Source organism: Naegleria lovaniensis (assembly GCF_003324165.1).
Source record: "Naegleria lovaniensis strain ATCC 30569 chromosome Unknown tig023, whole genome shotgun sequence".
Lineage (NCBI taxonomy): Eukaryota > Heterolobosea > Eutetramitea > Acrasida > Naegleriidae > Naegleria > Naegleria lovaniensis.
In genome coordinates this window covers 194487-221411 of record NW_025407845.1, presented here as the reverse complement: position 1 = coordinate 221411, position 26925 = coordinate 194487, and the positions used below count along the sequence as shown (strand labels likewise).

The window sequence follows — 26925 nt, the reverse complement described above, 5'->3', positions numbered from 1 at the left end:
GAAATTTGTGAGAGACCATCACGCTAAAAAACCACAAAACCACGACCAAAATGTCCAGTTGTTTCACACGTGCTAGTTGCTGGGCTCTCATTCTTTGTGTATTTTATTGGGTGTTGGTGATCATCCATGTGGTGAAGGCATCACCATCTTCTTCTTCAGTAGCACCTCCAAACTCTTCCATCCCAGAAAACAGATCAGCGGTGGGATTAACAACCCAATCCAACACTACTGCTATCATGAACGATGATCAAAGACATGCCTTCCTAAAGAGATGTCTCGAATCCAATCTCTATTTTTATCCACTTCGTTCCTCTCTCAACTCTTCTACACACAACTCTGAAGCTGAATGTTGTTTCAGATTGGCAAGAAATCATCTCTACAATCAAGTCATTGAAGACTTTGAGAAGATTTCTCCAAACAAGACCAAGCTTCACTACCCCGCATCGTTTACTCAAATATCATCCAGTTTGAAGACATGCCATGGGATTATTGATACTAATGATTCACATCAAAAACAATGGATCCAAGGCAATTTCTCTCAATTGTTCAAATCCATGTCAACAAGTCAATTGTGGAATATTGCTTCTGCTGAAGCTGTCAACGTTCAAGAGGGTATGGGCAATTTCCCAATAGAAACCTACCTTGCTTGTGATGGAAATTTCACATGTATTTCAAATGCAATCAAGCTTTGTGCGAGCCATATTGTGTTCACACATGTTCTCAAAGTACGTCATAATGAAACCAATCGTGACATTGGGAAGGAGATTATTGGTGCTTACTACAATCAAGTGATTGAATCGTGGGGAATTCAGTCAACAGAGAATAGGGATGGTAAAATGAATAACCAGACTCTTGCTCAATTGCTGTGGCATTCGTGTTCGGAACCAGGTACAAAAGAACTTGTATTGTTGAGTCCAAAACAAGTTCCTTTTGTTTTTGCACCCATTCTATTCATTGGAATAGTAACATTGTTACTCATTCAACAATGCAATTTCAGTGACCATCCAGTTGAAATGACAAGTGACATTTGCGAAAATCTCGACCCTACCACAACTATGGATGTCCCTGGTTCTACAACCTCCGATCATTCATCCACCTCACAAGCTACAGATAAGGATCCAGCCAGCACAGACAATCAAGATCTTGCAAATAATGATACTACACATTCAGAGACCAATAAGCAAGAATGCAAGACTTCTGTTTCAGATGAAACAAGTACCATGAAAAAACCTGCTGGTGAGATACAACCAACAAGTACATGTCATCAATCAGAAACATCATCAAGTGTCGATCCACAAACTCCTACAGAGAGTTCATTGAAGCAAGAAAGTAATGTACAAAGTAATATCCTTGTTTCAGATGAAGCAAATACCGAGAAATCTACTGAAGAGATTCAACAAACAAATACATCTGCTTCTCAATTGGCAATCACTCAAAAAGATACTCAAGACAGCTCATTCAACGAAAATGATCATAATACTTCACAGACCACAGATCTTAATAATTCAACTCCATCATTATCTACAAGCTCTTCTCAACAAACAGAGTCATATGGTGAAGTTTCGATGGAAAGTCATCAAGAAGTTAAATCAGAGAAATCAGACAAAGAAATGGAGGATGGATCTCCTTTAGATGGTTCATCCACTGATCTTCAGGGAAAGGAACAAGAAGAAACCTCAACAAGGACAACTTGTGAAACATGTCTGAATATTGTCTTGGATAATTCAACACACAACACAGAATGTGAGAAAGCAGAGAATAATACATTATCCGAAACACCAATTTCACCCCATTCTACCATCCTGCCACAACACCCGAAATCATTCTGGAGAGGAAACCGTTGCTTGCTCAGATTGCAGTTCTGACCTTCATGGTTGTGAAGAGCAAAAAAGTGAAATCTTGGAATTCACTGAAACCGAAACACAGGATGATAATCCTCCAATGGCCAACGAGGAGACAACGACTCAAGCTTTGGTGAACAATCAATTAGAAACAGAGACGACCAATGAGTCAACTTCGGAGACCTCTGTGAACAACATGAAGGCAACGAAGAAGTTGTACCAACAACCACGAAGGATGATGTCATGCAACATCTTCAATCCGTAGAAGCGTCTGAACATGGTGATGACCATGTCTTGCCTACTGTGACAGAAAATACTGAATCAAAAGATTCTGCTACTATTGAACATGATGATGAGCAACCAACACCGAGCCAAGTAGACGCATCTCCACTCAACAAGGTGAATGAAACAGACCAAGTGGACCCATCGGTGATTGAAAAAAGCGCAGCTGAACCAACCAAAGCGAGTGAGGAGCATTCAGAAACGATTGGTTTGGATACAGTATCTCCACTCGACGAAAAAATTACCTTGTCAGAGGAACAGCTTGTGGAAAGTTCATCAAATACTGCTCAAGATTTGCCAGATTCGAATAGAATACCATCGAGTCCGTCCAATGAAATGACAGATGATTTAACAGGAGAGTTGACTTCAGTCAAGAATGTAGTGCCAGAAAGTGTTTCCACTGTAAATGAATTGGATAATAATCCAAAGCAAGAACAACCACAGTTAGAATCCTATGGTTTACAAACGTCATTGGATGCAAACTCAACAGAACCAATGGATGAAAAAGTTCAAAACATCGAGGAAGATAGTGAACCATCCATGCACATGGTTTGTGCTGAAACGAATAACGATGCTACTCTGCAAGCAACCGAAGAAGTATCAAAATCCAATGACGATTTTAACTCTTCCTCTCCACCTGTAAAACAAGAGGATATCACCTCAGAACAAACCTTGAATTCATCGATCGATGAAGAAACAAATGAAATTACCATTGAGCGTCACGATGACAAGCTGCACAATGAAGAAGCTCCCATGAAAAATACCAATCAAAATGAATGGAACACTGTGAATGATTCAGTTCAAACTTGTGACTTGATAGAGACAGATTGTGCGAACGATACTTCTCAAGATCCAAGCTATGATTCTAAGAACCCTACGACTTTTACTAGTCCAAACAAAGCAACAACGTCAGGCAAAGGCCAGGATTCCGTGCGTTCTTCCCCTCCAAAATCTTCTAAAAACAAAACTAAAAAAAAGAGCAGTATCAAGCTTGATGTTTCAGAATGGGCAAAGAATGGGAAAGAAGGAGTTACGCACTGTATTGGCTCGAATGTAGAAAGAACAAAGTAACTCATCGGTGTATTTCATGATCGATCACGTGTTGGAACTGCATCAATAAATAAAAATGTTATTGGGTTACAGAACAAACGATTTTCCAATAAAATACAATATAATGATGACCAAAATTGCAATCATGGCATATATAACAAAATGCAGTGGATGGTGACCAACTCCGTAGCTATGATGTTGGTGGGAATAGACATGATGCGAAGGAGATGGTTTTGCAAACATTTTTTTGCTAGGAAACCTTTTTTGGAGAGTTACTAATTCCAATTCTCGAAGAGAATTTTTCCCTTACCCGCCTTTAATTGTTTTCCCGCCTAGACATGTTCAAAAACCTCAAATCATTTCAATACGTAATAAAAAGAAAATGAACCATTCAGGTTCTTCGGCTCCCTCGTTTACCAACTCATCGGCATCTTCCTCATCGGGCCATTCAAGCCTGCCAGGAATTCCATCAACAAGAGTCAGACAATTCCGTAACGAACCAATTATTTCAAATACAAGAGAATCCTTCTCGAGCTGCACCAAGAAGCGAATTTTAAAACATGTGGCAGATAATCAAGATAATATAAATAATTATTTGGTGAGAGAGCACAAACTTGCGAATGGAAAAATTGATCTCGATCCTAAAAAGAGATTTATATTCAACGCAGAGTTTCATGTTTGCCTCCATCACAATAACAACATTCGAGTGGCAAGAGCTGAAAAATGCTCGACCGAAGTTCTTGGGGAAGAAGGAAGTAAATATGTATTTACCAATGCGAATGATGCTGCCCAATTTTATCAGGACAGCATGATGGAACGACGACTCAGAAAGGAAGAGAAATTAAAAGAGTTCAATATTAAGGTCAAACAAAGAATTCAGGAGAGAAAGAATGAAACCATTCTGGCCAAACAAATCGAAGTTGAAAAATTACAGAAAGAAAAGATTCGAAAAAAGGAACTTCGAAAAAAGATGGGCGAGTATGGAAAGCAAGTGAATGATGTAAATATGAAATACTCGCCTCAAGTTTCGGAAGAGAGTCACTCCTTAACATCCTTGTCATCATCCTCAAAAACAACCACTCCAAGATCGTGTACTCCTAGAAGTAATACACCGAGAGGTATGAACACACCGAGAGGAAACAATACACCAAGAGGAATGAACACTCCAAGACCTGATCCTTCTAAAACCATGGATGATACTGAGGAAGATGTCGCTCATGATGATGATATGCTTCATAATAGATCAAGTAGTTCATCATGTCCATCTCCACATGAGAGTGACACAACCACCTCCTCTGAAGAAGTGGATGAATGCAGTGTGGATGAGGTGTCTCATGAAAAAACTGTGAATGATTTTGTAAACTTTGCAAGATATAATTTGGCAAACTTGGCCACATCAAAATCTCAAGAAATGTATGGAAAATATGAACGAGCCATTAGCAAAGATGAAAATATGATTGTCATTCAAGCTCCTTCTTTCACTGTGTACCTAGATGAGCCAACTCAACAACCTCAATCCTCGTTACTGAATAAGCCAAATTATATTCCTCTCAATGCAAGTTCACACTCTGAGGAAGATAATGAAATTTCTTCCATTCCTGAAACAGGTCCGGCTAATTCCGTAGTTCTTTCCAATCCAAGAACGACCACTACTAAAGAACAAAAGAAGAAAGAATACAGAGAGGAAAAACGATATCTCAAACAGCTTAACAAGCAGTTTTTGGAAACTATTAAGAATATGAATATTCAACTTCCAATGCTTTGTAATTGTGACATTGACGTTCTAGATGTTTGTGCTCAACACTCCAACAATTGTTATTACTTCCAAAATAGAAATGATTATGCTAGAGATTTGTCTTCACTATTCCATTCATACAAAATTTAATTATTAAAGTCAGTGATTTGATTTCACATGTCTATGCTGAAAATATAACAAAAATAGGCAAGAGCATGTCATTAATAATAAATGGCAGAATGTCTTGCGTTGATATGTAGTAGCAAGACAGTACGAGCAACAATATGTTGAAAAAAGCTCCTGTGACAATACCGAGAGCACTTTGAAAAGTAAAATGATGTGAAAAAGTTAGACATGGCAAAAGTGTTCATACCATCAAAATACTTACCGCAATGAATGATGTATGGAATATCCAATCCAAAAGAGTAATCTGCAAAATAGGAAAGTGACAGTGGCAAACACTAAAATTCTGAGGTCTTCTCTGGGTAAATAATAACTCAACATTGCACAGCTCATCGAATGCATTAAAAACTGTTCAATGGAATTTTGGAATATTCGTTGCAGAATGACAAGTTTCAGCTGATGCTCTTTGTTGATAAGATTCGTCAATAGTGGATTACTGGCTTCTTCAAACAATCGATTTCGCACAATGGCCACAAATATTAAAGGGAAAATCAATGCACTGACGAATATACACTTGATACAAAAATAAAACCTTTCTACTAATGAATCTCTGCCTTCCAAAATGGTCTTTAAAAAATCAGTATTGAAATAAATGTTATACCAGACAATGGCAAAAATTCCAAACACTGAAAATCCGCTAATAAACATGGTTAACATGTCTCTGAGAATTATTCTGTTAGCTTTTTCTTGCTTCCGTATGGTTTCTATATTCTGTGGTAAACCTCCACTAGGAGCTATCACACGAGATTGAATTCTAAAGAATTTTGCAATCATTAGAGAAAATAATCGAAAATATTTGTTTTGTGACATGCTCGTTAAAACTAAATCGTCATCTGTATCTGTATCGGTGGTAAAACTGGATTGTTGTTGAATATGTTGCTTATATTTTTGCATAATACGTTGTTTGAGAAGTGTAGGTGTTTGAGGTTCAGTAACAGTACTACGATTTGGTGATCTCCGTGCCAACAGAAAAGCATCTAAATGACCTTCACTCTTTGTGTGAGAAATTTTTGAATTGAGTGGTATTGGTTTTGTTGAAATCTCTTCTTCTTCCTCTTCTTCCTCCTCTTCTTCTTTCTTATCGGATTCTATATTGTTTTTGGGCTCTGCAGCTACTTGATTTGTTGACACTGCTATAGAATTTGTACCATTTTCTGCTTCCGAATGAAAATTCAATTCAGTTTCAAATAAATTAATTTTTTCATTATTAGCGTGATGAATTTCGATTGATGCACTGGTGGTAGTATTGAAATGAGAGGATGATGAGGCCATCTCACCCTCCATACTAGTGTCGACACTAGTATCATACTGTTGAATATTCAAATTATTATTCAAGGTTTCGCTTTCCACCTCAGTACCATCGGAAGCAGCACAAGTTTTGATGAGGTGAATATTTACAGGATGTTGATGATTATCGTGAGAAGAATGATGATTAGCTTCGGTTTTGTTGGTTAGAATGTGAGAATTTTCTTCTGTCATTGGTTGTAAAATATCATTGGAAGGCTTGTTCTCCTCATCAAAACTTTCATGATGAGGAACAAGTGGTGACGACATTTTTTCTTTGTTGTAGCGATTATAAAAATTATTGAATGACTCTTTGATCTGAAACACGACGCAAGAGACTCCAAGTTTTCACTACACTCTCTCTCATTAAACACACATAGTGAGAAATTAATTCTTGAATCAAATTACAAAATAATTTATGAAAAGATGATAAAAATTTGGATTTAGCATGTCTAAACCACAAGAGCCCAAACTGGTTACTTAGAGTAGTTAATTGGAGATGTTTGTTGTTCCTCATCATCTGCATCTAAATGTTGTGGATTTACAAACCCACTTCTTCCACCTGCTATATCAATTTCAGCTGCATCTTCCTCTTCTTCATCATCATCTTCACCCTTAAGTGCAGAAACAGGATCTTGTCTAGGGCCTGCTATTGTCAATAAGGCTGGTAAGAAGAGCATTCCGTGCAACGCTCCAGACACGACAATGCTCAAATACATTTTGAAATAGTAAATTCGGAAAATCTCAGAATGTGAGAATGCAAGAACAACAACTCCAATAAATTTGGTAAATGTAATACCAGATAATACGGAAGAACCCATTCCTATCATTGATTTCTTGACTCTCTCTTTGTGAGTACCTTTAGCTCTCATAAATGCACGTGTAATATGTACACAAAATTCAACACTAATACCAATAGACATGACCAAGTTGACAACAGAGAGAGCATTGACATAGATATTCCAAATGGACATAATTCCCAACAAGTTTGATAAAATCATGAAAATGCAAACTAATACATAAATAGAGGCAACAGGAGAGCCCAATAAGATTAAGGTAGTCAAAAACACTGCACCACTAGCAATCATAATGTTCGTTGCGGAAACTTCAGGCAAATATAAATACTGAGCAAAGTAAATGTAATAGACGCTGTATGGGAAAGTGCTTAGTGGAATGTTGCTATCCCATTGATTAGGAGGTAAATATTTCTTTGGATCTGCCAGATAGTTGGAAGTGTAATAGGCCGATTTCATACTGTTAATAAAATCATCCTGAGTCACTAGGGTTTTGGTTTGAGTCATTAACCTAGCTGCTTCAATAGATTTTCCATCAGCAGAAAACTTTACGTCATTCTTGTATTGGAACCCACAAAGTGGAGTCGTTTGCCCACGGAACGAGCAACATGCTTGTTGACCTAGAAACTCTTGCAGCCATTCAATGTAATGTTCAGGTGGTACATACGACGTTGCTGATACATTCTTATTTGAACACTCAATTGTTAATACCCATTGCTTAAAGTCGGCATAATAAAATAAAATACTTCCTCGATCCAGGTACTCAGTTTCTGCAACAATGTTGACCATCTTTGACATTTGATCTTGCACTTTAGGATCAGTGTAATTAATATTTCCTGTAACATAGTAGATAGGAGGACCTAAATCCAAGTACGTTCTTTGCATTAAATAATACTCTCCCAAATAGGATCCTGTTGGTAGGGCTGTTATTTGATCCAACCCTTGGCTTAAGAAAAATGATGCATAGATGGAAGCACCTGCAAGACCTAAGAAAACAACAATGATCAACAAGCTCAATGGAATAAACGTTACAATTGGAGCAATGACCTTCTTCATCAAAAGTCTAATGAAACCAGCAATACTGACCCAATCCTTTCTCAAGAATGGGGATGTGACCACAACTGTTGGTTCAAGTTCTAGTCGGTGGCCTAATTTTCTTCTCAAATCTAACGAAAGTAATGCAGAGAAGCAAGTAACTTGTAGCACAAAGTTAGTGATGATAGCTACTCCTGAATAAATACAAAATGCTTGCACAGCAGGCATCTTTGTCAAACTACCCAACATGAAAGCTAAAGTATTGTGAGCAACAAAATTTGATCATTTCATAGTCCTTACCTAAAAATTCAGAAATTGAAGCCAATGTCATTGAAGAGCCAACAGTTCCGAGTGTTTCTCCCATTATTTGAGCAATAGTAAGATTTTGGTTCTTTTTGAGCTTGGCAACTTGATCCAAATGATTAGCCATAATGAACATGTTGTCAACACCGATGGCTAGAATGAGGAAAGGCATCACTTCCATGATAATCAACGTAGCAGGCACACCACACAAGCCACAAATACCTGCAGAAATCACAACAGACATGATCACAATGACAACTCCACATAATCCCATCACAATTCTTGATTTCACAGGGTGAATCTGTCCTAAAGAAATTGCCACATACACAAACATGGCAGCATAACTGATAAGCACAGTGTAAATATCTCCAGTCTCGTCAGAAATTTCATCCTGAACAGATCTCTCTGCAGATCTATAAACAAGAACGTGGCTACGAGGTTTGGCAGCAATATTAAGAAATTCTTTCTCCCAAAGCAGAGCTTTCGCTGCCGTTACATTGTCGTTATTCAATAGGTATGTCACAATAAGAGCATCTGCACTTGCTGTTTGCGTGGTGGTGTTGTATGATGCCTTTCCAAACACTTGTTTATCATAAACTGGAATACCAATGTCAGACATACAGAAAGATTGCAAGCTTAGCCTTTGGACACATGTGAAAATTGTTTTAGTAATGTCCATAGATCTTTCTAAATTTTGTTGTTTCATTTGGAAAAACTGCATTGGACTCTGAATCATGCAACCTTTGGAGGGTATTGGCTTGTAGCATAAATCATCCAATGTAATGGGTGGTAATGAATGGTTCGAAGTGTCCCAAATTTGAATATCTAATATTTCTTTTTGAATTTGATAAACATCTTCAAACATTTCCTTGTTAATTGCATTTGTCACAGATTTGTTTTTTGGTAAAAAAATCAATTGTTCAATTCTAAAGAACGGAGTAAATTGATCATCAAAATAATTCTTTTGCTTAACAGTGTCGCTATCAGGCGGAACCTTTTAAAATCATTCAATAAAATGGAAGAGGCATCACCGAATCGATCGGAGTACCAATATCATTTCCAAATTTGTGTCAATGAGAAAAATCTCAAAAAATCGGTACTCACCCACAAGCTTTGAGGATCGGTAATCAATTGAATTTTCATAATACCGACACCAATACCTCCTGTAAAAAGTACGGCAGCCACAATGAACAAAATTGGAGCACTAGCAGTGATGTATCCGACCCAATAAAAAATTGCTCTAAAAAACCTATCCAACCAATACGAAGGTAATGATAAATAATATGAGACCGACTTGTTCGGTAATTGCTCGTGAGAGTACATATTATGGCAAATAAATTAAAAGTGTACAAGAACTCGAATATTGATTAGATAATGTATTGCTGATGATGTCAATAAGACTATAAAGCTCAGCAAGATGATATGTTCCGAACAAAATTCTACAAATTCTCACAGCAACAATGGTTGTATTTCTTCAGCAATGCAGAAGGCTTCTCAACTCTTGATAAAGAATCCAACCAGTGATGAGATGATGTGATTTTTTTTTGCTGTTGCTTTTTCTTTCGTCGGAATGCGACCGCACCTTCTGTTTGAAGCAAATTGGCAGAAATGGACTGTGAAGGAGAAGAAGATTTTATTCAATTCCATGATGCATGTCAAATTGCAACTTGTAATGAAGGTTTGATGGAGAATGTAGTTCCTTTTTGCATCCACTTTCTTTTATTAGTTCGTTCCATACACACAAAAAATGTTTATTGTAAACAAACATCGTTCCAGTTCTTTCTGTAATCGAAAAAAATTAATAAGATATCATGCCTCATAGCACAATCTCTCCTACAGCTTACAACACCTGCAAAAATATTCTCAACCTCGTTCCAACACTTCCTCCTACAGACGACACCACATTTTCAGTGGAAGGAGTTTATGTTTCAGTTGCGCATTACGAATATGACTCCAAGCGCTTGGACGATTCCACCCCTCTCATCCCAGACAAGCAAACCATCCGAGTGAACTATGATTATCCTCTTTCAACACCAGCTATCAAGGAATTCAAATGTCCAGAGCAAGGTTTCACTCAAAAACAGCTGGTTGCATTGATTTGTGAAGGTTACAAAGAAATTTATGATGAAGAAGAAAAGTCCACTTCGGTGCAACCTCAACCCATGAATGTAGCTCATCCAGGATGTCATCTGGTGAACAGATGCAGAACAACTGGAGTGTACGGAATTTGGGGACATTGCATTGGAGATTTGATGTTGACTTATGATGCATCCAACGATCTGTTTACCATCCGTGTGGATTCTTAATGTGCTGTGAACCAATGTAAAAGACAGTCGAACTTCTCCATTGTTTGAAATTCATGTGTTGCTGTTGTAAGTTTTTGGACTAGAGATCTTGGTTAAAAAAATAACACCATGATTTTCTCATCATCCGAGAATGCTGAATGCTTGTGCCATTCTTCTCACACAAATCAAGTCATCATTGATCTCGACTCTAATTTTATAATTTATGCACAACCACTCACTGAAGTGAATTCATTGTTGAAATCCAAAATGATGCATGTTCGAGGAAAAACAAAACCCTTTTCGATGTTTTTTAAAGTCACTCATATCTTTGGAAATTATTCCGATGAAGAAGAAGAACAAGATGATCAAGAAGGTTTTATAAATTTGAAATCTCCTCAAGATGTAAAAATTTCATATTCTCTCGGATTAATATTGATCAGCGACACTTTCAACGATTGTATTCAGATCTTTCATTTACATTCAAAAATGCACTTGACATGTATTAATTCTCTCATGTTACAAATGAAACAACCAAGTGTTATGTGTATTGAGGAAGAAGTGAATGATGACAAGAACTGTTCTACATTTTGTCATTTAATTGTGTCAAGTATCAAGAATGGTCAAAAAGGTGTTTATAAATATGATTTAACCACATTATTATCAAGTGCAAGGAATTATGAACAGGTTGAGTCAAGAAAGAAAAGAACGAAAAGCACGAATACAAAACAGTCCTTCTTATGGAAAGCATCAAGCACTTCAAATCTTGGAGGGATTGCACTCTTAAAGAAGGATGTTTTAAAGAATTCTAATGTTGCTGCTACTTACAATTATATCTATGTATGTGATACCAATAGAGACAATATTCACATTTTGAACTCAACTTCTGGACAAATCATTCAAAGTATTTCTGTTAAATTTCCATTATCAGTGACTTTTACACAGAGTAATTACTTGAACGAAATTCAAAGCGATTCACCCTTATCAATGTTGGTCCTTAGTGACAAGAAGATTGAAAGATTTGAAATGGTGATGACCCAATCGAAAAATGGTTCAAAAAGTTTTGAAGAACATGACGTTGAATGGAAAAAGATCATGAGCTTTGATGCCTTTCCAACTCGTTATTATTTTCACTCAACATGTATTGTGTATGATCCATTAATGAAATGCGTTATATTTGGTAACACGCAAATTCGAATTTTCAATCTGCAAGGGAATTGTGAAAAGTCAAGCGACAACTTTAAAATGTTGAGTGAACATGGAGATGTTCTTTTGGGGCCTTTTGAATGGATACATGGAATGGTATTGAACGAGCTCAGTGGGGAGTTACTGGTATGTGATTTAGGAAATAAATTGGTACTGGTGTTGGAATAACTTCCAACACTCAATTTCATCGTTCGTTGACAACAAAAAATTTGGGAAGTCTTGTCCATCAATCGTGTTCATGTGAAAACACGGTTTATTGTTTAACATGACTTGTTGATGTATGGTCCACTATATGCAATGGATGGTTTTCTCAACATTTGTTTGGTACTTCCAACCACATACAAATAATATTCCATAAAACATTCAAAAACAGATGCCAATCCACAATCCAATGGATCAACAGCAACACTAATTTCAAATTGCAATGGACCATTTGCCAAACTCGATGGTTCTACAAAGAATTGAAGCCAAGGTGTAAAATATACAGAACTACCAGTTTTAGCAATGATTTGCTTTGACTTCTTTTCTTTCACAGTCATTAAAAAGTTCTTGGCATAGATGGATGGAGCTGTCAAAACAGTCACATATTGAGGTTCAGTAACAGTAATGGTATAGACATCAGGAGTCAATGATCCAACAGCAGAAACCATAAAGCTAGAATCTAATTTTCCTTGTTTACCAAGTTGAATGGCTCTATCTCGTGTATAATCTTCAAATAATGGCCATTGAATACTTGTTTTTTCATCCCATTTAACATTTAAAGTGGTTTGAATTTTTCCATTAGCATCAATATAATCTCCATCAGAATTTCTCTGATAGTTGTGAATTCCCATTGGACCTAATGGACCTAATGGACCCAAAGCACCCAATGGACCAATTGGACCAAGAATACTCCACACTCCCAAACCTTTAGAAATTCCAAGTTTCATGGGAGGTTATTTTCACATTTGCAGTTCAACACAATACATGTCGGTATATATTTTCAAAATTCATATATTGTTGTATGAAATTTCACATACCTTGCATGTGTTTGGTAAAATCATTAATCGTTGGCATGACTGTGAAATAAGAATCTCCAAGAGGACCTGCAGCAGAAAGTGGATTTTGAACATTATTAATCATAAAGAAACGAATAGCATCTGAATTGTCAGATCCCAATAACTGTTGCACAAATTTACGAAGAATTTCCCATGAATTGTTTGGAGATGGAATTTCATGGCTCAATGGACCTAAACTTGCCAATGGTCTGTGAATGTGTTTTGATAGGATCACATGATGCATGTTTCAAAGTCAGTATATTACTACATACCCATAGCCACCCAAAGGACCATTCCAACCTATATTGTTCGTGTGGTTCAGTTAATATTATTATTTAATGCAAGAATGGCAAATGTCATCATCAAAATTTAAAATATAATCATGACCTCACAACAACAACTCACACTCGACAACCTACCCAAACAACTCACTGGAGTAATATAAAGATCACATGTTCCAGTAGGTCCCGGACAAATCTTTGGCAATGGTCGAATTGTAAATCCTAAAAAAGTTCCTCCCAACGAAGCAATGGTATCCGAAGAAGTGTAACGCAAACAAACTTTGGATGTATTTCTACTGAGCGATTTGGTTCTTGCAGATAACACAAGGCTTGTGGTCAAAGACAGCAAGCAGACCACAATAACCGCAACAACGGTTAACGCACGATTGGATTTCATTTTTTTCGCGTATTTTAAAAGTTCGCTTAATTTTACAAATGTTGATATCAACAAATTGTAACGAATCATTGTTGCAGGTGTCAACCTTGCTTTAAATCATGTAACAGCAAGAACAAGCTCATGAAAGTTCATGAATCACCAGCTCAGAGTTGGAAACTTTGAAATTTTCTGTTGGTAGTGGAATTAGAAGCAAGAAGAAGAAGAGTTTCAATATCTGATTATGTGATCATCCGTTATGGAAACAATCACATACAAGTCAATTCCTTCGTTCATAGGTGATGCGGCGGCCAGTCATCACTCACATCTTCTCATACTCAAACTCTTCAGCGTGACTCAATAAGAATCAATTTGGAGGAATTGGCGACGCACGAATTAGAGACACTATTATTGCGACCATTCGAGTGCGTTCAAACCCGAGTGAGAGGACTTCGTAACACTTTTTAAAAAACCGAAACAAGAAAAACAATCCACACACACTTCTCTTTGGTACACGTGCTAGTATAATAACATCAATAACAACAACGCACACGTCAATTCTCATCCAACCAATCAATCAACCAACCAACATCATGTCTTCCATTGAAAGTGAACAACAATCCTCGACAAGTACCATGAATACTTCCGCTTCCACAGCTGCTCTTGAATTAGAGTTACAAGCTCATGCCGAAGATGAAAACATTGATGTCGAAGAAGCAGTGAGAGAAGAATTTGCAACTTCACTCTCCGTGAGTGCTCTCAATCAATTACAAGCTCATTCGTATCACTTGACAGATGCTCAGCAAGGAATTTTAGAGAAATTCAAAGAAATGGTGAATGGAGAACGTTCAAAAATGACCAATTTACAAATTTATTATTGTTTTCATGATGAACCAAAAACATTGATTCGATATTTGAAAGGTAGGTTTGTGTAATGTGTAATGGGTAATGTGATTGATACTTTCACGTGACGTCACTCGAATAATCATAATGTTCTCTACAATGAACATTCATTGCGACAACTCGGAATGATGATGGTGGTGGTGTGAACACACACATATCTCTGCTGTGGCGTAAATGCTGCTTCCTTGATGAATCGACGCAATGCACCTTTCACAAATTGGATGCTTCTTCTAACGTGATTCCTTTTTTCCTTTTTCGTGCATGGACATGAAAATGGTCACCCCGTAATTGCCGCCCCTGAATTGTTGTTGATTACACACAACATTTTAACCTTGCAACGATTTTACATGAATTCACAATTGAATCAAACCAAACAGCAAGAGATTGGGACCTCAATAATTCCTTCAAATTACTCAAATCTTCTCTCACATGGATTGAATCTTCCTATAAACCTTATCAATTGACAGCCAAACAATTGTGGTTCGAAGCAAGTGCTGCTAAAATTTATATTCGTGGTTTTGATAAGGCCAATCGACCAATTATCTATCTCCATGCTGGTCGTGATCTTACTAAGGATCCAGTCGTTGGTTTATATCTCCTTGTATATACTCTCATAGCTGCCACCTATCGAGTATCATCTACGAATGGACAAGAATGTCAACAAATCACATGGATTTGTGATTTCAGAGATTACACAACAAAATCAGCACCTCCCTTGAGTGTATGTAAACAAGCAGTAGAAATTTTAGGTTCTCATTTCCCTGAACGATTGGGTCTTTGCTTGATGGTTCATGCTCCCAAAGTTTTTCATTGGTTTTACAAAATTATTTCTCCATTCATTCCTCCTGTGACTAAACAGAAAATACAATTTTGTAAAGGAACTAAACATGCAGAGCTGAGAGCTTTTATGGAACCTTTTATTGATGTTTCTCAATTAGATAAGAGTTATGGAGGTGATAAGGATATTATTTATAATCATGAAGAACAATGGAGAGAGGAAATGGAATGGGATAAAAAGAGAATTATGAAAATGAAAGAACATGGAGCTATTAAGGAACAAGAGGCAGATCAAATGTTGAACGAACCAGTGGTGAACTCTATGGATAAGCATGTCAAGTTCTTTAAGAATAGAAAACATTAAAGCTTTTCAAGATATGAGTTCCGCAAGAAGTGTTTGAACCCCAATAAAAAATATATAATCATTCCGTAGTACAAATATCAAGTGGAAGATTTGTTGGGGCAGCACAAAGGTCAAATTAAAAAAATGATACCATCATCACACGGAAGCGGTCATCCATCATCGGGATCGTCTATCAACGGTCAAGCATCAAAGACGCACTTGTTAAAACAACAATCATCATCACAGGTGAAAAATATACCTTCTTCAGAGGAGATGAATCAAATTCAAAAGTATTTCAAAGAGGATCCATACTTAAAATTGTTTGTGGAGAATCAAGGATCATCGGAGGCTTTGTCATTTGATGTTTCCAATTATTTGAAAAACAAATTGAAAGAAGAGGATGATCAAACAAGCGTAAAATCACATGGTTTGCTTGATTCCGAGATTTCAAAACTTCAAGAAGGTATATCTGTGATTGATAATCAAATTTTCAACATTTTTGAAAAACAAAGCTCTCAACTCGAAGATGACGAATTAGAATTTAAGAATTTCTTGTCAAAAACATTTGGAGATGAATTAAAGAACACTGAGGAAACAGACATGTCTCTCGTTTATCAGTATCAAAATACAATATCCGGAAAGGGATTTTACAAGAGCATTTTTGAAGTACAAAAGCTTGAAGATGACTTGATTCAAGTGAAGAAAAATGTGGAAACGTTGCAACATTCTGTATCCAAGTAGGTGTTTTATCAATTATCGGGATCAGTCTTTTCAATAATTTTACGATACTGTTAATTGCATTATAGGCTCCAATCAAGCTTGGGCTCCAGCTACACTAATTTAAACACACGATATAAGCAATTATATAATATATTTGAAACCATTGAACTTCTTCGGAAAGTGTACACTTTCTTGTCTCTGGTGTCCAAGCTGAGAAAGAGTTACAACGGTTACAGCTCTGAACAGACAAATTTGTTCAATGTCTCTCAGTATATTTATGATTTAGGTGAGTACAATATAAAGCATGACAACAGAACAAATTAAAACAACACCATGTAAAATAAGAACAAATCATCAAATCTAAAGAATTGGAGAAGATTACACTTGTAGAGAAGGAAGTACCCTATGTGAAAGAAGTCTCAATAGAAGTGAAAAATGAAGCCATGAAATCCATCAAGGAAGGAATGAAAAACAAGCAACAATCATTTGTTGCAACTGGGTTGCAGGTTTTCTTTAATTTTGGAATTTTATCAGAGACAGTGTCTGAGATAGTAGAACACCAATTACATACAGCAGTTTCAGGCATAAAATCAACCCTGAACCAAAAGATCACAAAAACAAACGAGGGATTTAAAACCCAATATTTAGTTCAGCTTAAATCCATGTTGTTTGATTTAGAGACCAATTTTGCACAAGTACACCACTTGGATATGGTTGTAAAGAAGAAAAGAGATACCTTGACCCAAATAGAATTTTCATCAATACTCAGAGAATGTGGAAATGATAATTTCTTGGAAAGTTTTTGGAAGTCAATAGCAGAAGCATTTGAGGAGACAATTAAAAGAACGCTCAACAGCAACAATCAAATAATTAAGGATATTTTACTCAATGAGTATCCTCAATTCAAATCAATGATGAAGGAGTTTTCGAACTCGATCTCAAACTATTTACCAATACTCACACAACAAGAATTACGACCTCAGATATGGATGACATCAGTGTTGGATTCTCTGGAAACTCACTATTTAAGTCAATGTTTAAATAGACTTTTAGATAGAACCAAGCAAGTTTTTTCTAAAGTTGTCCTCCCAAAGCCAAAAACTGATTCTGGCACTTTTAAGGGACTATCCTCTTCTGACATTAGAAACTTGACCTCGGTAATTCAACAAGAATTGAGTAATGTTAAAACAGATGTAAAACTTTTTATAGATGTTGGCAAGAACGTTGGAAAGGCTCTGCGATTATTTTCAAACAAATCTGAAGAGATGATGATAACCGATACATCCGCAAAAGATATTGATCTTCTTTCTGTTCTGGAGGGAACTTCTCTCAACACCATCGCCAAGACACCATCACCCGCACAGATGTTTAATGCAAATCTCTTCACATCCATTTATTTGCTTTTATCTTCCACAAGAAAGGTTATCAAGACTTTTTCTAATGTTAATGGATTTGCACAGTTAGACCTGTATTTGGAGCCATCGCTAAAGAAATTAGATGAAATTGGAAAGCAAATTTTGCAACCAGTGTTCGACATTATCAAAAAACAACTATTGACTGTATTACTGAATATGCATTTATCTGAAGGAGAGCAATATCAAAAACAACAGCAATTGGAAATGAGCCATCTTGAAATGGGTGGAGAGTATAACTCCAATTCACTGTTTGTAAAGCAGTTCTTTTTCTGTGTCAAATGTGCTAAGAGAGTTTACTTATCCATTTATGACACGCAACAACCACAGCAAAATATTTTCCTGCCTTTAATTGAACAACTATACTTGTATATAACTGTGGAGCTTACCTTAAAAGTGATTACTTTATCAGTCGCCTATCCATTGGAAGAACGAGAAGGTCATTTCTTGTCCGTGTTGAATGATGCCAAACAGTTACAATTGATGATTGGAGACTTTTTTGCTGACGATACAAACTATCAAACGAATGGGCATTTACTTTTCAGAGCATTCCTTAAAACTCTCTTCCAAAGCGATTATCAATCTGTAGAAAAGCATTTGGCAACCAATAATTTGTCATACATTGTTCTGATGATCCATTTACTTTTCACCAAAGTGGAGAATTCTGAGTGGATAGTTCCTCCTCATGAACACATGAACATTTCATTACGAGAATATAGCAAATGGTGGCTCGAAATGAATCAAAAGAATGACAAGGCAGTTCTAAATGTTCTTTCTAAGTGCCTAGAGGAAATGAAACAAAAAGACAAGGAATCCAAATCTAAAGCAATTCCATTCATTGAGCAAGTGATTCAACACCAACTCTCAGAAGAGGGACAATGATGGTCCTGAGAGACATCATCCTCATGGATATCCTTATTGTGCGTGAAGAATCTTTTCAAGATTCACAGCACTCCGTTTGGGAAACAGAAATTTCTTTCGAAAAAAAGCTCAAATTTGTTGTTCTTTCCCACCATCACACAAAGAATTTTGTTGTGAAAATCCACACAATCATTGCAAATACAACTAGCTTACAAATTCAATATGAATCGGAATTTCGACGAAGAGGAATTAAATCCAACAACTCGTTTAAATCGGTCATCATCGTCAACCTATTACACTCACGTAGAAGAATTGGAGGATGATGAAGAATTAAAAGGAAATCCAATTCAATACATGACAGCCGGAGCAATGGCCGGATTAGTGGAGCATGCTGGTATGTCTTGATTTTTACGTACGTGAAAACACATGACCAAAATTCACTTGATATTCTCCATCAAAATTCATTCGAATATTTTACATCTTTCCGAAAAACTTGAAGTGATGTATCCCATTGATACGATCAAAACCTACGTCCAATCCTCCAATAAGGGCATTTTGCAATCCATCAGAGCTATTGGAAGTTTAAAAAATTATTATAGTGGTTTAACCGTGGTTCTTTATGGAGCCTTACCATCACATGCCTTTTATTTTGCTACTTATGAAGCAGTGAAGAGATTATTTCAAGGAGGACGTGAACAACATTTTACAAGCAATGCAAGTGTGAGTGCTATTGCAGGTATAGCAGCAACGATTGGTCACGATGGTATTGCAACACCAATAGATGTGATTAAGCAACATATGGTAGGTGGTGTGAAAAGAAATTATTTCGATTGAAAATAATGAAAATTGACTACAATAATGTTTGTGACAATGAATATATGGACACATCAATGACTGTATGGACACATATGACACCAATGAATTATTATTTATGAATTGGTTATGATTCATGATGACATATTGAACCTTATTGTGAACATAGCAACTGAAAGGTCATATTCAAAATTACAATTTTATTAATGCCTCTCGTGAAATTTATGCTCTAAGAGGTCTAAGAGGATTCTTTGTGAGTTTACCTACCACTGTTTTGATGAATATTCCATACACGAGTGTTCACTTTGTGACCTATGAATTTATGAAAAAGAAGCTATTCGAACATGATGATCACCATGATCATGACCACCATGACCATCACCATGATCACGATGAAGACAAATGGAAACATGTCAAACATTTTACAGCTGGTGGTCTTGCTGGTGCTGCAGGTGGTTTGGTTTCTAATCCTTTTGATGTTGTGAAAACTCTTCTTCAAGTTGGACAAGCATCGAACGTGAGAGAAGCACTCTCCTTGTTAGGTTCAGAACCAGGTGGACTTGTTAGAAATTTGTTCAGAGGATCTATTCCAAGAGTGGTATTCTTTACGCCCTCAGCAGCAGTTACATGGACGACCTATGAGTATGTGAAATACATGTTTAGATTATTGAATAATGAAAATCAAGAAAAGAAGTAATTGTCAAGATAAATTGTTACTCTCTGAAGAATAAATTAATTTATAAATTTTGTTGAACAAGTCGTCACAGAGGGCAAGTGTGCCCTCGAACAACGCTCGATTCTTATTCGTCCAATAATTATAATAATACAATAATCAAATGAAAGCCCTGAGCCAAAATCGATTCCATTCAAAAAAAAGGCAAAACACACACTCCGGACCTTAGTATCATCATCAACCGTCAAGAAAACTCATCAACTCCTCGGTAACACTCATTCCGTTCCAGCATCCATTCCTTTGAGATGAACAATCCCTTCACCACCGTATCGGACGGAATCAACAATGTCTTTGAAAAATCTATTGCATGGATGATGAATGATTCCGAAGCAGGAACGAGCAACCGGAGTGATTTTTCAAATGGAGCCAAACAACAACAATACAATGTATGGCAACCTCTTCATAATGATGATATGTACATGATTCGTGATGAATTTGCCCCATTCCCCTCCGAAGGCTTTTCTGCTCTTCATTTGAAAGGTCATTTGGATCCCAATCGTTTCTACGTACATGGAGGAAAAACAAGATTCAATCAATTCCATAATCCGCTCATGTTGTATTATGTAGAGAAATTGGATTGGAAGAGTATTACTCTACAAATGATACAAGAGAATGATGCACATGTTCTGGAAGATTTTCATGAGAGACCTAGAGCTCATCATACTCTCAATCAAATCAATTCCGATCATTTGTTATTATATGGAGGTCAAGTGGGTTATAACTCTAGCAGTATTGGAACGAATTTAAATAATTTCTTTAAACAAATTGGAAATGGAATTACAGGAAAGAGCGACGAAAATTTTCAATATGATCCATATATTTATGATATTGATTTGTCACAAAACACAATTCAAAGAATTAGAACTCCAGAAAATACACCTATACCAAAACCAAGAAGATACCACAGTGCTTGTGCATATAAAGGAGTGTTATATGTCTATGGAGGAGAGGGTTTTAATTATTCCATTGGTCAACAATCAAAAGGATTTGGCTATGCCTTTGTTCAAACATTTAAAAAGGCTATCCCTGAACCACTGAATGATTTTTGGGCATTCAATTACAAGACAAATACATGGACTCAATTAAAATCTCCTCCCAGACCAGGAAGATATGGACACTCAATGGTGTTGTGTGAAAAACGTGAGAAGTTCTATGTCATTGGTGGATGTGGTGTGAGTGAAAGAAATGAAGACATACCATTTAAAGAGTTTTTAGAGTATGATATTGCCACAAATACTTGGCAAATTGCAGGCATGATTCCTCAACGGCCTGAGACTGTAGATTTGATACCAGCTCGATGGGGTTCATCTGCCATTTTTGATGATTTTATATTTATCATTGGAGGTGAATTATTGGACAGACCAAGAAATGCATTTTCTAAAGAACCTATTTTAGATGATATTCTGATTTACAATATTAGAAATTTTAAATTAACAACAGCAGGTATTGGAGCAAGTGAATGCACATTGATTCATGCAAAAACATTAATTTTCAACAATAGACTTGTCGTTCTTGGAGGACGAATGGGGTTAACGACCTATGCAAATGCATCCATGATCTACATGAATAATACTGCCTCAAAGCCATTATTTGGCGTAGATATTGACGATCGTTCAAGGAGAATGATCAACATTTGTGTATCATATTTGAGAAAGAGCGCTGCTTTAGAGTTTCCAAGATTGTTCTCAAATGAATACGACACACGAGATACGCTCATGTTGCGTCTAATGCTCAATTTTGATCATGGACACATTTCTGATGAACAAGATTTACTATCTGATCATGACACATCTCCATACTCGGTTGCTTCTCTGATTTGTTATTTTTTAGAATCGTTGCCTGAACCACTCTTCACCTCTTTATTGTATAGAAAAATTATTGACACCTGTAACAGCTCCCAAAGCGCTCAAGAAAAGATCCAAATTCTTAGAGAAGCTTTCAAAGAACTTCCAAAACAAAGCATTGAAATATTTTACACAATCTCCAATTTCCTGTGCTTGGTGAGCGACAACTACCAAACATCAGAACAGAACATTAAGGATCTTTCCGTTGTTTTTTCTCATCTCTTTTTGTCCACTAAAATACCAAACCAACGCAGCGTTAAAGACGATTGTAGTGACAAGGAGGGTATGACTCCAAAATTTAAGGCAACAGCATTTTTGATATCCAACCACAAAGAGTTGACTGAGGAATTCATTAATCCTATCAACACTGATATGTTCGTTGCAGCAACAAGTACTGCTGTGATACCTAAAGAAATTCCTCAAAAGCAAGACTCTCTCTTAGATTTCTCCATGTAATTTATAATCTACCAAGACGTGAACTATTCATTCTTAGCAGCCTTTGTAATTTTCGCCTTCAATAACTGTATTTGTTTTTTAAGGTAATACTTTTTGGCCTCACTCAATGAAGTATCATTTTGTAATTGAGCAATCATACTATCAAGCTTCACTTGATCGTCATCTTCGTTTTGTATTTGAAATCGTGACACTGTTGGAAGTTGTTTGGAAGCTTCCTTGGAACTTCCACTAACGATTCTTTTAGCAGAATTTACTCTGGTGACTTTGAGAGAATCGTAATTCGCTGATGAGCTCCTTGAACTGATTCTGCTGTTAGATGATGGCATGGTGTCGTTATGAAATTCGAACTTTGGGGGACTGAAGGGTGAATGTAATTTTAAAAACAGCTTGTTCAACATACGTTTTGTACAAATCCAATAAGGACACATTCGGTTTCAAGATTCGTGTTTTACTCTTGGAGGGGTCGCTTTTACTCTTCTCATATTTCATTTCTTCGCTGTTGGGTTGGTGTCGTTTGTTAGTTCCACCAATGTATGAAGTATCTACAAAATGTAAATTGTGTTTTTCTCTCTTGGCGTAAAATTCTTTCCTTAATTTTTCATACTCGTTCTCTGGTAACAGCACGCCTCCATCCCGATCACCAACAATCATTCTGTACTCGAGATAGGCTTGTAAATGACGTTCCGCTTCATTCTTAACCACCAGTCGCTCCATTTTTTTACAATGAGTTGTATGCTGTTCTCGACACGTTTTTTAATTACAAAATATGGCAGAACAAAACACATATGTGTCACTCTTGGAATCTTTTGTGATGTCATTATGGTATGCTTCGTCACATTTATTTCATCATGGAAGAAAAAATCGAGTTGATCATTGAACCCAAACCAGTTTGACTTTTGGAGGACTTGATGCCAAAATAAATAGAAGCAATCTTATCAGTATACAGCTCCTTAAAACTAGCATCTCTTCTGGTAAGCTCAGACTGATATTTGTTTGTAATGAAGGTGAATAGAGCTAGGTTGCTCTTTTCAATAGACAGCAGCAAGAATTTCACAAAATTCAAAAGTGGAGTTGTAGCTTCTTTTTCAGTTTTTTCAATCAATAGTTTGTAGACTTTTCTTGCTAGTTCCTCCTTCTTAGCACACAGTAATTGCAACACTACTCTAGTAATAAATAAATCAAATTCTGACTTTTCTCCTTTTTTCATCCATTCAGAAATCATGTCAGCAAACTCTTCCGCAGAGTTTGATTTCAAAAAGTTTTTGTTACTTTCTTCATAGTTTCCTAATTTAAAATATAACTTTCCTAACTCCATGTGAACAAAAGGTTCTCCATGATTATCGGAAATTTTAGGAACCTGAGATTGGGCACTCCACGTAACTACCTTCTCCAAAAATCCAATCATTCTTTGAATATCTTCTTTAGGTACTGTATCTTCCAATTCGTGATATAAATCAATAACGTGTTTGACAATATCTGGAATGAATTAATTCATAGATGACAATTCAATAATATTTAACAATTTCAATTAAACTGTTAATATCAGCCAGAGACTATGTATACTAACCTATTGCTGTGATCTGATCGTCCTTTATAGCATATTTATGAGTGGTTGGTGCATCCATTTTGGAAAACATGGAAACTAAATATTTCGCTAAATCAATCATGAGAGCCACCTGTTTATATTGATGCATCTTATTTATTCCCGATAACAAAATCTGAGCACATTTATCATATTTCTCTTGTTTATAGGTCTTGTTATACAGAACCACAAACATTTGTTGTGCTTCATAGAATTTTCCATCCTCACACAATGTCTTGAGTTGGTCGACATTCATTTTTTTTTAATTACGCAAAAAAATTCAAATTCCGAAAATCCGATCATGTTGGATATCATCATCCATACTATTGCGTAGTTCAAATATTTGTTATGATTATAAAAAGGGTTATGATACGAATGTTTATTACACACAAATATACTTGGCGCCAATTTTTAATCTACAATTTTCAAAACCGAAATTTAAAAAATGTCAATACTGGATTTGGACGATTTTGATGACGAGGATTTTGAGGACTCTTCCGTTGAAGAACATTCCGATGATGGATCTTGGAGAAGTAACAAGAATAGCGAGCAACAGTTATCAGCCAGAAGCGAAGAGCCTCAATTATCTCATCATCAGCGTGAAGAAGAAAATCCTCATGAATTGGAAGATCTAGATCCGATGATGTTCGGGGGTATTGAGACACATCAAGACAATGTAGGGAATGAAAACCAAAGCTTCGAAGAGGCACAAAATAATAGCTCAAAAGATGGTCCTCTCATTGTTGACTTGCAAGATTTTGAATTAAGTGACGAAGAGCAGTCGTTTTCTGATGGTCAACTCAATCCATTAGACAGCTCGCATGAAAATGTTCAAAACAAACCCACACAACCGAAATCATTAATGGAAGATAAAGGCAAGGATTCCCATGAGTCCTCATTACAAGATATCGAGGACTTTGATGAATTCAGCGGAGACGAGCACAACGAAGAAGAAGTTACGGTATTGCAAGCATCGCTTCCTTCTTCGGAGAATAGTTTGATACATCATCAGCCTCAAAATGAAACAACCTCTAACTTTCCAAATGAAACTCACAATATTTCTAAGGAACACCAATTGGATGATGTACAAAAACAATTAGCAGGAAGAGCGTTTTTCAATGATGTAAGGAATGTAGAGCAAATTTGTCAATTTTCCGACTCTGAAAGTAAACCCAAAGAGAACAAAGATTTTCCTCAATCGAGCTCCAAACAACAACCAAAGGAAGAAGATTTACTCCCCAAAGCGCTTAACAAAACCTCGAAGGCCAGCCCAGAAGCCATCTTTATTCCACACAAACATGAGGATCATAAGGTTACAGAAATGGAAATATTGAAACGCAAGACATGTGCCCCTATCCCTTCGATTAAGAAAGCTGAAATATCAGACCCCTTCGTAAAAATTAAAACAGCTTTCGAATCACCAGAAGAAGAACTGTGGAACAATAATGTTTTTCGAAAGTATGGAGTGGAATCAACGATGACTGAAACGCTTTCTAAAAAGACCTCGAGGCAAAACATTGACTTACGAGACGAAAGCCTTCTTCATTTAGTTCTTGGATTGTTTTATACTGTATGTTATTTTTTACGATATCTCATTGACCAATATCGATGTACTTTCAATAGAATGGTTTTTCACAAGCTTGTGACAAAAACAGGTTTCAAAGTTCGTTTAAAAAGCGAGTACCAAGGGCAACAGACAAGATTGATATGACCACCAACACAACCACCTCAGTTCCCAATCCTAACACCTCTAAGATTAGCTCCAAGTCACGCTCTATTAGAGATCAACCATCTCTTTTTTCTCAACATTTCAAAGACGAAGGGAGTCTTGCACAGGTATTAGAATTGTACTTGTTAGATTTTCTTGAAAAAAACAACCGAGCTCTTCGAAGTAATTTGATTTTTATTTTAATGAGTGAATTAGCTACAATTCTGAATACCATTTCATTGTATTACTATTCGACGCTCTCACAAGGCGGAAGTAATATGAACATTCCATCATTTTCATATAGAGGTCCAGAACTGAGTAGTACACTTTTTGAAACATTCATGTCATGCTTTCCTTTTACCAAATTATCCACAAACAAGTATACATTAGAACATTGGATTAGCCTTAGCCATATCAATGAAATTATTTATACACTCTCCAGAGTCATCAAAAGTCGATTTTGGAATTTTGATTTTAGACCAAATTGTGATCTAGGTCATCTCAAGCTTGACGTCAATCTGAGTGTATTTGATGCTCATTTACCTCAACCATCTTCAAACTCCCACATTTTGGAAATACCCCTCAATGAATTAATGTATCTTCATCAACAAAATGCAAAACAACAAGAGGAGGCTCCTACCACTCCTACGACACAAGAATCGCTTGAGGAAAGACTTAAAAATTCAATACTGTTCGAACGAGGATCTAATGGTGTTGACAAGAATTTGTTTGCCAAATATCAACCTGCATTGGTACAAACTTGCTTGGACGAGGTGTTGAATGAAATATTTGCTGATAAATTTATCATTGACACCATTCGACAACGAGTTGCAGATAAGATTGATCAACTCTAAGAGATGCGTTAGTGATAAAGAACCCACAACCTTGTTATCATGTTGATGTTGAAACTAGTTTTTCCAGTTGTCTCGTAAAAGGACAAGACTTTCCATGACAAATCAAGACCGGTTGATGCAAAGCGAAACTTGTCATTTTTGCTGTCACTTTCAAAGAAAAAAAATTTGCGAAGAGCATCAAAAAACGTCCTCACTCAACAACAGTCAACATCCTCTACGTCGTCATCGTCTCG

The 26925-nt window shown here is 36.5% G+C and overlaps 15 protein-coding genes across 15 annotated transcripts; 10 read left to right on the top strand and 5 right to left on the bottom strand.

Annotated features, from left to right (window-relative positions):
• Positions 1-50: 50 nt before the first annotated feature.
• Positions 51-1865, top strand: C9374_005135 (uncharacterized protein; the record flags this gene model as incomplete). The annotated part of the gene is made up of 1 exon (XM_044694852.1): positions 51-1865. One exon carries the CDS (start codon positions 51-53, stop codon positions 1863-1865), a length of 1815 nt encoding a protein of 604 aa, XP_044548234.1.
• A 219-nt stretch (positions 1866-2084) lies between these two features.
• On the top strand, positions 2085-3194 carry C9374_005134 (uncharacterized protein; the record flags this gene model as incomplete). Its single annotated transcript, XM_044694851.1, has 1 exon — positions 2085-3194. One exon carries the CDS (start codon positions 2085-2087, stop codon positions 3192-3194), a length of 1110 nt encoding a protein of 369 aa, XP_044548233.1.
• A 361-nt stretch (positions 3195-3555) lies between these two features.
• Positions 3556-5058, top strand: C9374_005133 (uncharacterized protein; the record flags this gene model as incomplete). Its single annotated transcript, XM_044694850.1, has 1 exon — positions 3556-5058. The coding sequence occupies one exon, from the start codon at positions 3556-3558 to the stop codon at positions 5056-5058; it is 1503 nt and encodes a 500-aa protein (XP_044548232.1).
• Positions 5059-5089: 31 nt separating this feature from the next.
• On the bottom strand, positions 5090-6645 carry C9374_005132 (uncharacterized protein; the record flags this gene model as incomplete). The annotated part of the gene is made up of 2 exons (XM_044694849.1): positions 5090-5228; positions 5297-6645. The coding sequence occupies 2 exons, from the start codon at positions 6643-6645 to the stop codon at positions 5090-5092; spliced, it is 1488 nt and encodes a 495-aa protein (XP_044548231.1).
• Positions 6646-6851: 206 nt separating this feature from the next.
• Positions 6852-9830, bottom strand: C9374_005131 (uncharacterized protein; the record flags this gene model as incomplete). The annotated part of the gene is made up of 3 exons (XM_044694848.1): positions 6852-8458; positions 8505-9501; positions 9612-9830. 3 exons carry the CDS (start codon positions 9828-9830, stop codon positions 6852-6854), a joined length of 2823 nt encoding a protein of 940 aa, XP_044548230.1.
• Positions 9831-10318: 488 nt separating this feature from the next.
• Positions 10319-10813, top strand: C9374_005130 (uncharacterized protein; the record flags this gene model as incomplete). The annotated part of the gene is made up of 1 exon (XM_044694847.1): positions 10319-10813. The coding sequence occupies one exon, from the start codon at positions 10319-10321 to the stop codon at positions 10811-10813; it is 495 nt and encodes a 164-aa protein (XP_044548229.1).
• A 108-nt stretch (positions 10814-10921) lies between these two features.
• On the top strand, positions 10922-12163 carry C9374_005129 (uncharacterized protein; the record flags this gene model as incomplete). The annotated part of the gene is made up of 1 exon (XM_044694845.1): positions 10922-12163. The coding sequence occupies one exon, from the start codon at positions 10922-10924 to the stop codon at positions 12161-12163; it is 1242 nt and encodes a 413-aa protein (XP_044548228.1).
• Positions 12164-12255: 92 nt separating this feature from the next.
• On the bottom strand, positions 12256-13710 carry C9374_005128 (uncharacterized protein; the record flags this gene model as incomplete). The annotated part of the gene is made up of 4 exons (XM_044694844.1): positions 12256-12902; positions 13015-13241; positions 13305-13332; positions 13452-13710. The coding sequence occupies 4 exons, from the start codon at positions 13708-13710 to the stop codon at positions 12256-12258; spliced, it is 1161 nt and encodes a 386-aa protein (XP_044548227.1).
• Positions 13711-14279: 569 nt separating this feature from the next.
• On the top strand, positions 14280-15730 carry C9374_005127 (uncharacterized protein; the record flags this gene model as incomplete). Its single annotated transcript, XM_044694843.1, has 2 exons — positions 14280-14607; positions 14967-15730. 2 exons carry the CDS (start codon positions 14280-14282, stop codon positions 15728-15730), a joined length of 1092 nt encoding a protein of 363 aa, XP_044548226.1.
• A 123-nt stretch (positions 15731-15853) lies between these two features.
• Positions 15854-18723, top strand: C9374_005126 (uncharacterized protein; the record flags this gene model as incomplete). Its single annotated transcript, XM_044694842.1, has 3 exons — positions 15854-16446; positions 16516-16715; positions 16775-18723. 3 exons carry the CDS (start codon positions 15854-15856, stop codon positions 18721-18723), a joined length of 2742 nt encoding a protein of 913 aa, XP_044548225.1.
• A 201-nt stretch (positions 18724-18924) lies between these two features.
• C9374_005125 (uncharacterized protein) lies at positions 18925-20212 on the top strand (the record flags this gene model as incomplete). Its single annotated transcript, XM_044694841.1, has 3 exons — positions 18925-19096; positions 19202-19503; positions 19685-20212. 3 exons carry the CDS (start codon positions 18925-18927, stop codon positions 20210-20212), a joined length of 1002 nt encoding a protein of 333 aa, XP_044548224.1.
• A 281-nt stretch (positions 20213-20493) lies between these two features.
• C9374_005124 (uncharacterized protein) lies at positions 20494-22548 on the top strand (the record flags this gene model as incomplete). The annotated part of the gene is made up of 1 exon (XM_044694840.1): positions 20494-22548. The coding sequence occupies one exon, from the start codon at positions 20494-20496 to the stop codon at positions 22546-22548; it is 2055 nt and encodes a 684-aa protein (XP_044548223.1).
• Positions 22549-22571: 23 nt separating this feature from the next.
• On the bottom strand, positions 22572-23262 carry C9374_005123 (uncharacterized protein; the record flags this gene model as incomplete). The annotated part of the gene is made up of 2 exons (XM_044694839.1): positions 22572-22905; positions 22949-23262. The coding sequence occupies 2 exons, from the start codon at positions 23260-23262 to the stop codon at positions 22572-22574; spliced, it is 648 nt and encodes a 215-aa protein (XP_044548222.1).
• A 124-nt stretch (positions 23263-23386) lies between these two features.
• C9374_005122 (uncharacterized protein) lies at positions 23387-24386 on the bottom strand (the record flags this gene model as incomplete). The annotated part of the gene is made up of 2 exons (XM_044694838.1): positions 23387-24024; positions 24116-24386. 2 exons carry the CDS (start codon positions 24384-24386, stop codon positions 23387-23389), a joined length of 909 nt encoding a protein of 302 aa, XP_044548221.1.
• Positions 24387-24575: 189 nt separating this feature from the next.
• C9374_005121 (uncharacterized protein) lies at positions 24576-26692 on the top strand (the record flags this gene model as incomplete). Its single annotated transcript, XM_044694837.1, has 2 exons — positions 24576-25700; positions 25754-26692. The coding sequence occupies 2 exons, from the start codon at positions 24576-24578 to the stop codon at positions 26690-26692; spliced, it is 2064 nt and encodes a 687-aa protein (XP_044548220.1).
• Between the last annotated feature and the right edge of the window lie 233 nt (positions 26693-26925).